The 11,604-nt window shown below is 27.7% G+C and overlaps 2 protein-coding genes across 2 annotated transcripts; both read left to right on the plus strand.

The window, feature by feature from the left end:
* The first annotated feature begins 4,584 nt into the window (after positions 1-4,584).
* Positions 4,585-7,579, plus strand: LOC132930434 (regulator of nonsense transcripts 3B). Its single transcript, XM_060996309.1, has 6 exons — positions 4,585-4,803; positions 4,885-4,997; positions 5,120-5,333; positions 5,394-5,582; positions 5,656-5,911; positions 6,866-7,579. Exons 1-6 carry the CDS (start codon positions 4,794-4,796, stop codon positions 7,434-7,436), a joined length of 1,353 nt encoding a protein of 450 aa, XP_060852292.1. The 5' UTR covers positions 4,585-4,793; the 3' UTR covers positions 7,437-7,579.
* A 1,400-nt stretch (positions 7,580-8,979) lies between these two features.
* Positions 8,980-10,981, plus strand: LOC132930709 (guanine nucleotide-binding protein subunit beta-like protein 1). Its single transcript, XM_060996723.1, has 2 exons — positions 8,980-9,266; positions 9,453-10,981. The coding sequence occupies exons 1-2, from the start codon at positions 9,129-9,131 to the stop codon at positions 10,260-10,262; spliced, it is 948 nt and encodes a 315-aa protein (XP_060852706.1). The 5' UTR covers positions 8,980-9,128; the 3' UTR covers positions 10,263-10,981.
* The last annotated feature ends 623 nt before the right edge of the window (positions 10,982-11,604 follow it).

Raw genomic sequence — 11,604 nt, forward strand, 5'->3', positions numbered from 1 at the left:
TTAAAATATTCGAGTCTTTTTGCAGAATAATTTATAGACATATTACATTTAAAAGATAAAAATATAAATCGCCGGGTCAAAAGTCTTAAATATGTAATATAAATATAAAACTTTTTTTTTTGATGGCTCTAATAAAAAAAAAAAAAACAGAAAATCCTCATAAATCATGAATTTCATGCATTATCGACTGTTTTAATATTAAAAAACTAATAATAGTTTTTTAATATTAAAACATGTTCTTTCGCGTATTATAGGCGCATAACAGATGTTCCCCAATGCTATAACTACATATTATCATATATCGCGGTTTTAACAAAATAAATAAAAAAAGGTGTACAATATAATACATGTATTGTTTTTAAGCATATGCATTCAATGCTGTATTTTATTTTTTGCTGTATTTTAGCGTTAGCCAACGTTTCTATACTAATGGAATATTACCCACATTATTTTAAAACATTATTAAGTACATTTATTCAGATATGTATCAATATTTTTATTTTATTTGTGTAGGCAACTCCTACAAGGATGGCTTAAAATTTAAAAAAAGAATGAAATTTACTCGACGACATTCAAAAACAAAAAAGTTGACCGATTTTTATTATCGTACATTACAAAACATCATTCTGTTCGATTAGCGAACGAACATAGACTGAAATTTAAAAATAGTATCGTATATTCGTCTATAATTTAATAATAATATAATAATCAGACGCGAGATATGATTGATCGGTTTGATAAGAACAACCCTGCGAAAAATATCTGCGAAAATACAACGATAAAAATAATGGTAACATGTAGGTACGTTGTTAATTAATAAAACGATATTTTCAAATTCATTATTTTCTATAAAATTAATTCAACTTGTATTCATATTGACCTCAAAACCAGATTAAAATCACGACAAGACATAGACGACGCTGTTAACACCCTAACAACCTCAATCCAACAAGCAGCATGGTCCTCCTCCACTATTCCTAACCCACTCAAACCCACCAACAACCTTCCACATTTTGTCAGAACTCTTATATCGGAAAAAAGAAAAGCCCGCGCTGTGTGGCAAAGAACTAAATATCCTTCTGACAAACGACTATTTAATTACCTGACCAATAAACTCAAAAGAATCTTAGCAAAAATTAAATCTGATAATTTAACAAACCATCTCACATCCTTATCTGCCACTGACAATTCTCTTTGGCAAAACACTAGGAAAATTCTCCGCTCTCAACACCCAGTACCTCCCTTGAGAAACCCCGACGGCACATGGCTTATCAGTGACTTAGAAAAAGCAAACGCTTTTCGTCATCATTTACACTCAACATTTCAACCACATATTGACCTCATACCTCATAACAAAATAGTTTAAATAAACCACTTCCTATCTAGTCCACTACCTATGACACTGCCACCAAAACACATCAGACCCAGTGAAGTCGAGTTTATAATCAATAAATCTGCGCGTAATAAGACTCCGGGGTACGACCTCATTACATCAGAAGTCGCTTCCCAACTGCCCAAAAAAGCCATCTTATCACTTACGCACATTTACAACTCCATGCTCAGGCTCTCATACTTTCCCTTGATGTGGAAATTCTCGATCATAATTATGATACTCAAACCCGGAAAACCAGCTGACTCTCCTAGCTCATACAGACCAATCAGCCTTCTATCTTTCTTCTCCAAAGTATTTGAAAAGCTCACACTCAAACGACTTCTCTCAAACATCGACACAAACCTCCCAGACAATCAATTCGGCTTCCGTAGTAACCATTCCACCATACACCAGGTTCATCGAATAGTCGACAAAATTTCTTATTCACTTGAAAAGAAACTCATCTGCACAGGTACCTTCTAAAAAAAAAAAAAAGAAAATTTCCATAAATCATAAATTTTATGCATTATCGACTTCATTAGTTTTTTAATATTAAAACATGTTCTTTCGCGTGTTATAGGCGCATAACAGATGTTCCCCAATGCTATAACTACATATTATCATATATCGCGGTTTTAACAAAATAAATAAAAAAAGGTGTACAATATAATTATAATACATGTATTGTTTTTAAGCATATGCATTCAATGCTGTATTTTAGCTGTATTTTATCAGCCAAAGACTCCAACACAAACAGAATCCAAATATTCCAATCCAAATGCCTCCGACAGATAACAAAAGCTCCTTTTTACGTATCGAATGATGCTCTCCACAAGGACCTCCTTATTCCGACAGTCAAAAACGTCGCTAAAATCTTATATAAACGTTTCCACCTTAAACTTACAAATCATCGCAACCCCCTCATCCAAGACCTCTCCTCTCGAACACTCCCGGGCGACCCTGGCCGACGTTTAAAGCGCAGCTGGTGCCGTGACCTGCTAGCCGACTAGTCAACTAACCACTACCGCCCATGCCATGAAGTGCTATTACTAAATAGCTCCTTTAATCAAGTCAACCTCGACCTTTTTATATATATCCATCTATTGTGCTTATTGTAAATATATTTTATACAAATTGTACAAAAAAAAAAAAAAAAATGACAAAAAAAAAACTTGTATTCAACTATATTAGTATAAGTAATATAGTGAACCCTCTCCTAATGGGCATTTCCGAATAGCGGCCTATTTAAAAAAATTAGGAATACCGGAAATTTTTACGAAAAGAATTTGACAAAATCGATTTTCTTCGGGCGGGCGGGAGTGGCGGGACTCTTTAGGCCCAAATATTTTAAAACTACTTTACCTTTTCGCCTAAGAATATTATAGCACTAAATTTTTATATTACATATTGGAAATCATTTTATTATTTATTTGTCTAAATTAGTTTTATTATTTACTCCTATAATACACCCCCTGAAAATTTACGATACCTCCTCGGGGAAGAAGATCTGAAATAAACACTAGTTGAGGAGTATGAATTTAGGTGTTTGCAGTGGCGTATGACGTGTTTTAGCTTATTCACAAGTCACAACCCTATTTTTTCGACGAACGAAGCTAGTGCAATGTATATGTATTAAAATGTAATAATTATGGACATTATACATTATTAAACACTACAGTAGTGTACATATTTTGCCTATAATATACGCCGGAAAATACTTAATATAACATAAATTATAATAATATACAACAATATACTATGAATATTTATATTTTAAATACACCTTCATTATAAATAGAATATTTTACACCCTCGGGCTCCAGTGGTGACCTCAATTTAAGACTAGAAATGTTATAACACTACTATTTTATCAAAATATATTAATATACGTGTTTTTATATTATAGCTATAATTGATAATAATATAAAGAAAAATAACAAGAGGAAAACTTAAATAGAAATAAATAAAAGAATTGGCAAGTTCGCTTACCTGTGATGAAAATGTAAATATAATATGATTCTTGGTGCTACCAATTTCTTCGAACAGTTACATTTTAAAATAGTAATTTAAATCATTAAACAAATTTCATTTTTTTATAAATTTCTGATGGATTTTGTGATCTTATATCGATAGCACCGAGTATTAAGTCTAGTACTATTCCTATATTTTCCGATTATATTTTATAAAATTACATAACATCGGACAGCAATTATTTTCCTCCAGCATTATGGGCTTGTAAACCTACTAATAATCCTAAGACTGCTAATGGTGCAGAAAGTCATCACAAACAATATAACAGTCAGTTTTACACTGCTCATCCGCACATACATCAAGTAATCGACGTCATTATTGGAATTCAAAGTGACACTGATTTAAAAATTAATTCGATAAACAATAAAATCATAAACTTCAAAAGAAAAGGACAATTAATAAGGAGATACAAATTATAATATAGGAAAACATTTGGAATGAATATAAAAATAATATTATTAATCGTTTAACTTATATGAAGAAAATCGGACTTAAATGCCACCATTTTAAATTAGTATAATTTTTTAACTAATAAACTACTATTATTACATGTTAAACCTGTAATGCGTGTTTTTTAATATATTTTAATTTTTGTAATATTAAAATCATATTTATATAATAGATATACCTGAATGTTATGGAATTTATTAAACGTATGTGCTATAATTATAAAAAAAAAACAGTTAAGTATTCATATCATTTTATATTTTGTGTTATACCTTATTCTCGCCGATATCTAGTCAATCGATGTTAAATAATTAAATCTTAATTTATGTAGGTATAATTAATATATTAATTTTTTTTATATATATATACAGTAAAACCTCGATGAGACGAAACTTCGATAAAGCGGAAAATTTCTTTGGTGATTTTTTTAAAATTTCATTTTTTTGAACCACGTCAAAACGGAAACCCTGTTAACACGGAAAAATTGAATAGTCCCAAGCGATTCTGTCTTATCGAGGTTTTATTGTATTAAAATTTTATACAGTCCATTAATTAATTATAAAAGCAAAAGAAAGGAAATGTGCGTAAACGTGTCGTAAAAAAAGTAAATGTGCACAAACGTGTCGCACCCATAGGATTAACGGTGATAATAAATTATGTTCGTATCACTCAGTGTTTTTTTGATAACAGTATCATACGATAATGGAAATTTATTTACATAACAAAACTATTATTCACAAAATATGTCAAATAGGTACTAATATCAACTGTTATTATTATTGTTAATTTTTATACTATGTATATTGTATTTGTTTAATACACAACAGTTTATATACTTTGTATTAAATTACATCAATAATATTACTATAGTACGTTGTAAGTTTATAGTATAACGTTATTTTTTCCGTATATCATTATTGAAAGAAATGATCAAAATTCAAAAATGATAAAAGGTAGGTTGTATAAACTTATGAAAAGGTTTACTTGATTTATTGTTAATTATTCTCCTCATTAAATGCATATAAATATTTTAGAAAACACTGAAGTTATAAAACCTCCCGAAAAAGTTGATGACTTTTTGTTGTCACTGTTTAAAGCATTGGACAGGCAGAAATCTAAAGATGAACGTAAAACAGTTGAAAAAAAAGTAATCATTAATAATATGTTTCATAATAAATGTCAACTAGTAATAATTTTGAATGTTACGAGTATTTATAAGTGATGTAGTATATAAGCAATTTGAAATAATAATCATGGTTTTCTATAAAGGTAGTTGTTCGGAGGTTGCCTCCAACTATGACTGAAGAAAGATTTCTTAATGAAGTTTCTCCTTTGCCTGAATTCAATTACATATATTTTATACCTGGCGATCCAAATGCAGTACCATTCCATCATTCAAGGGTATATATCAATTTTCTTAAAGAAGATGATATGTATATGTTCACTGACAAATTTGATGGCTACGTGTTTGTTGATGACACTGGTAATAAATGTTTTTTTCTTTTATTTTAAGTGATGAAATTATCTTTTAATATATTTGTAGGTGACGAGTATCCAGCCACTGTTGAACTAGCACCTTACCAAAGAATACCAAAAAAAAAATTAGATAAAGATGCGAATTGGGGTAAGATACATGAGAACCCAGTGTTCTTAGAGTTTAAACGTAATTTTGAACAGAAGACTATTGACACTACATTAAAAACCACACAACACTTTTTTGAATCTGTTGAAGGTAAAGTAAAAAGATAGTTTGATATTTGTATTTATTTATTGAATAATGTATTATGTTTGATAATTTTGCTTAGATAAATCTCAAGAACAAGATTTGAGTACACCACTACTTGAATTTTTAGCAAAGCAGAGCGATAGGCAACGTGTCAGAGTTAATCAAAGAGATGAACGTCGTAAAAAAGTATTTATCAGAAAACAGGAAAAAGAGGAAGTTTGGAGAAACAAAAAAGTGGAAAAAGAAATTTTTATTAAACCCAAACCTATTACAAAAAGTAACATAATCAGTAAACGAGTAATTGATGAAAAACCACTAAAAGACACAATCCAAAAGTATGCATATTTAAGTTTTTTAATTTTTAAATTAAACTTTTTTTTTTAATGGATAAAATTAGTTGTGTCAAATCTATATTTTAAGTAACATTGAACAATAATTTAAATCCTGTATCAAGATGATTGAAGAAAATATTTGGTTTTTGATGACTGAGTTAATTTTTAAAAAAAAACCTTATAAATTTAATGTTAAGTTGATAGCATTATGATGGTGGAATGTAATTATTGATACTAGTAAACATTTTCGTTCATTTTTTTCTGTATCCATTTGATGTTTAAATTTAGTGATGACCTTGGTAAAGAAAAAAAGAAAAATTAGGATATGCTCCATATGAAGTAGATATCGATTATCAAATGTACCTCTTCAATGAGTTGTTCATATTTTTTATTGATAAATAAATGTATTTGATGAATAATATTTCAAAACATTTACAATTTGTCAGCTTTTATTTCTAAAGCATTTTATTAAAAATTAATATTGATATTAGTAATTTATTTTTCTGATAGTATTACCATTGATTATACAATATTGACTATTCCAAAGTATTACAATAGGTTGAACAAAGTTTGCTAAAAATAAACCTCATATTCAGTCCTATATTTTATAATAATTAATATAATATTATTTCATATAGCAAATTTAATCATGTAAAGTTAATAATAATACATGTATTGTCAAAAAATTTCAAACCCCTAGAAATATTATTGAAATTTGGGGTGATAACAAAAAATAATATTTTGTCGAAATTTAAACTAGTAGGTATGACCTATAAAAAAACAGTGTGTTTGTATTTTTAAAATGTTTTAAGTTTCTGTACAGACATATAAGAAACGCGTAACTTTAGGTTTTTAAGCCTTAGCTATTAATATTGTATTTATTTAATATTTAAATTTTGTTATCATATTATTACTTTGTTCATTTATAGTACTTTTTTTCTTTTTTTTTTTTTATAGAAAAATTATTAAAAGTCATAAAGATGATACAGCATTAAATGTTGAAAAAATTAAACACTGCGATGAAAGTCATAAAGTTAAGATTGAAGACACAACTAGAGTTGATGATGTTAAAAAAATAGAGTTTAAAATTAAAACGGCCAAACTGAATAGTCCAACCAAATGTTTTGATAATGATTTAAAAGAAGATATTACTTCTAAACCTGAAAAAATTAATGTGGATATGTCTAAAGAAGCTAAAGAAGATTATGATATAAAAAAGAAATCGGAAACATTGAAACCAGGACATTCAGAAAACAAAACTAGTGTATCGTCAAAATATAATAAATGGCATGATGATAAGGAAATAGTTGAAACTGGTGAAACTGAAAACTATAAAAAGCATCGATCTGATACGGACAAAAGGTTTGCTTACAATAAACGAATAGATAATCGCCGTCAAGAATCCAAGACTGATCGTCGCATTAGAAATAAAGATCGCCCAGCTATTGAAATCTATAGGCCAGGAATGGGTAGACTTAGTAAGTTGAAAGCTGAGAATGATAATATTGAATCAGAAGCTCAAAAGTAATAATTCAAATTGAAATTATACTTAACAGAATATCACATATTCTTCTTGTATTTGATTTTTAAGCTGTTTCTCTATAATTCTCATGTATCTAAATTTTGTAACACATACATTTTTTCAGTAATATTAAACATATTATAATATTATATGAAGTATGGTAAATCATTTGCTGTTTGTTTATTAACTAATGAGTAATGGGTATTATATTAAAAATCTTAAAAGTATTAAAAAGAAATAAATTAGCAGTTTAATATAAATCTCACCAACTGATTTAAAAAAATTTACATTTTTTATGATATAGTTATTATGAATAAATAATTACAGCTATACGGTTGTACAAAAATATTTTTCAATTACCTATTTAAAAATGTATTGTTTCATGTTTGATTATCTACAACAGAATGTTCCAAAACTGGACATGAACTGCATAAATTGTATTCTTAATTTGAATATAAATATAAAATCAATAAAGAAATAATATTATTTTATTTTAAATTATAAATAAGGCTTATTCTCAAGCAACTAAAAAGAAACATTGGATGTATTAAACACACATAAGTACAAATACGTATTTTTTTAATATAATGTCACAAAATAAATTTCTTCTTGCTATTAATTTTCAATTAAAATGTAACACCTGCATTAAAAAAAAAGAGAAATATATTTAGGTATAGAAAATTAAAAGAAATCAGATTACTGATTAATACATGATTCATGGACTCGCGAGATCAATAAGGAGTTGTGTGTATTATAGTGTAGCGGTTAGGCACCGTGGCTAAATTGGGTCCAAAAAAAGGCACCGCGGAAAAAAAAGCTTGGGAACCGCTGTTATAGTGTAATAGTTTAATAGTGTACACTTAATTTCAATTATTATTAATTATTCCCAGGTTTTAATTTAGAATTTAAATTATTAGTTTTAACCTCAGTTGCAGTAATAGTTCACTTAAAAAATAAAATATAAACTAAATGTAACCCAAATTAACAAACATTAAATCTAAGAAATTTGAGGTCAAAATTGAAACTATATTGAAAACAATTTATAATTTTATATTTTTACCCAAGTATAATTTAAAAAAAGTCAAATGTTAAACAGTAATGAAACTACAATTATGTCAAAATTTAAATATTTGATATCTAATTTATATGTAACATGTATTCAAACCACAAATTAAAACAAATAAACGTTAATATCATAAATTCATAACTAAATAAATGTATGAGTTTCAAAAAATTATATGAGCGTCAAGTACAAATAGTATAACAACAAATACAAAAAATACAACAAATAGGTTTAAATTTGTGATGTTGATACTATCTGTTTATTATCTTCATGTTTATGGTCTCATCATGAACATTATAAAATGTTCATGGGTGTCATATAGAAATATTACTATTATTACTATTATAAATATTATTATTATAGAAATAAGTAGTCAGAAACTCAGAAGTAACAATCATATCATTAATATGGTATAATTATTTAAGGACCAAGATTTTTATTTTTAATCGGTATAGTTGATAAATGATAAGTGAACATGATAAGAATTCTCTATCTTTTTCTCAGTCAGTCACCCCATAGTCCACACCGGTAAATCGTAATTCGGTTATTTCAAAAATCTCGAAGTAAATATTAAATAATTCCTAACTGTTAGTTATTAGTAAAGTTTAAAATAATTTGAATTTTAAAAAGAGAAAATGTCAAAAAAATTACCATCTCCTATTTTCACGTTGAAATGTGAAAAATTTACTCCATACTGCTTGAAATTCTATTTAGATGGTGAAATTCTCTATGTTGGCACTTTAAACGGAGAAATTCTTGTCTGGAACCTAGAGGTAAGACTTTCGGTGTTCAAATAGTATCCCAACGATTTGATTATTTGAAGTATACTATATTATAATTATAATACATATATATTTTTCAATTAAACTGTTTCTATAATACATGTATCCATTATCTTATAAATTATGATATTTAAGGTACCTACATTTAGCATGATAATTTTGTTTTTCTGTTTCCAGTCCAATCGTTTAAAAAACGAAATTAAAGCTGGCACAGCGTGTATAATGACCCTAGAACTGTTGACCAAACAAAATCAATTAGTGTCGCAAAATAAAGTCGGCGAAATAAAATTTTGGCAGATAGATGGTATCGAACTCAAACTCCATCATACATTATCAACCCAAATAATTGGATTTTGTAAATTGGCCTTGTACAAAACAAATATGTTATTGTGCAAAGGAGAAAAGTCTACAATGAACTGTTATTCTACTGACAGTTACGATAAAATTACTGAATTTAATCCTCACCAAGACAACAGTTTGGGAGATTTGATGGCCGTAAAACCTATTGGTGATTATATATTTTGTGGTTATGAAGCTAATATAGTTGTTGTGTGGCAGGAAGATCATATTGTCAACCAGTGTAGCTTTCCCGAACTAGAATGTTTGATGGCTCTGGATGTGGATCATAATGTGACCAAAGGTATTTGTGCTGGTAGCTCAAATGTGATAAACACATTTGATATTACAGAGGGTAATCTAAGCTTAAATAAAAGCATTAAGATTACAAATCCTGGTGTTAATGTTTTGCAGTTAAGACCTGATGATAAAATAGTCGCTGCTGCCTGCTGGGATCTAACCGTAAGACTATTTTCTTGGAAAACCATGAAACTGTTAGCGGTTTTGGATTCCCATTCATCTGGAGTCTTAAGTATTGCATATTCCGAATTGTCAGTAACATTTTGGAAAGCTAAGTACTTGCTGGCTGTTACAAATAAAGATAACAAAATCACTCTCTGGGATGTCTACAATGGAAAAGATAAAGATTGACTCATATTAACATATTAGTACTTCCATATTTCAAAGTGATGCCAGTTCATGGGAAAGTACAAATTTTCAAAACAAATTATATACTTTATAGTCAATAAAATGTTTTAGAAAATTGAAAATGAAGCAATTTGATTACTATATAAAACACTTAGCAGAGTGTATTTTTATGTTATGAACTTATGAAGAACATTTTTAAGTGGTTTTTTTTTTAACAATAAAAACTTGAGATTGATTCGAGATTTACATTAAAATATCTAAAGAAATTATTTTTAAAATGTATTACATTATTTAGTTGTGAAAAATAACTATAAATTTATTTATAAAAAACTGTTTTTTTTTTTAATTCTAGTGTTTCATGCTATTCAATATTACTTGTATATTTGAGATGGATAAATCAAAATTTAATATTTAATGTGTAAATAAAAAGACACAATAACCATGATATATGATAATAGATTTTTGACAGAGTTCTTTGTAATTCATATAATCTTCAGTTCAATGTACAACTGTATGTCGTTTTGTAATGGGTACTGAATATCAGTTTTACCACATTATTTTAAACTTTAAAATTTTAGGGGGCATTCCTGAATTCAATAAGGGGTACTTCTATATCTATTGCATTCTCAAAATTTAAACCTGTATAACTATATAAATATATATTTTAATAAATACAGTATATTTTTTTTGTTGCAAAAATATATGAATGTTTTATAGAATAATTATTAATAATGTTATCATTTTTAAATTTTAAAACTGTAAACCAGAAACTAGGTCTGCTGTATAGCAGGTACTGAATATACTTCGTCAATGAGTAAGTCACTTAGTTAATCATTGTATATCTTTATACAGAAAAAAAAAAAACCATAGATGAAAAAATTTTTATGTTAATGATAAATTGTTTGTTGAAGATATACCTTTATAATATTTGAATTGTGTTAGTTTGTTTCTAACCAAAAAAAAAAAAAAAAGCAAATGGTGTTTTCGACCACCATTGAAAAGCGTTGACTATATAGCTACCTGAACTATTGTATAGGAGTAAATTTTGAATTTCAAAAATTCAGTTCCTTATTAGGTATGTTGCTGAATCAATATAAGTATAGAAAAACTAAAATAAAGTCAATTTTTTTCTTATATTGACCACAGCCACCTGTTGACGGTTTTTTAAAAAAAAACTTATAATTCGTCTTTTTAAAAGCATAGGGCATTTGTTAGACTATAGACATATGCTAGAATGTTGAAGGAACTATCGCTTTAACTTTTAAAACAATAATAGGCCTCAAAAACCCGTTTTAAAAAATAAACTATATTTTATGCATTACCCGGGTGAAAGGAATATCTTTGA

Source organism: Rhopalosiphum padi, chromosome 4 (assembly GCF_020882245.1).
Source record: "Rhopalosiphum padi isolate XX-2018 chromosome 4, ASM2088224v1, whole genome shotgun sequence".
In the NCBI taxonomy this organism is placed as follows: domain Eukaryota; kingdom Metazoa; phylum Arthropoda; class Insecta; order Hemiptera; family Aphididae; genus Rhopalosiphum; species Rhopalosiphum padi.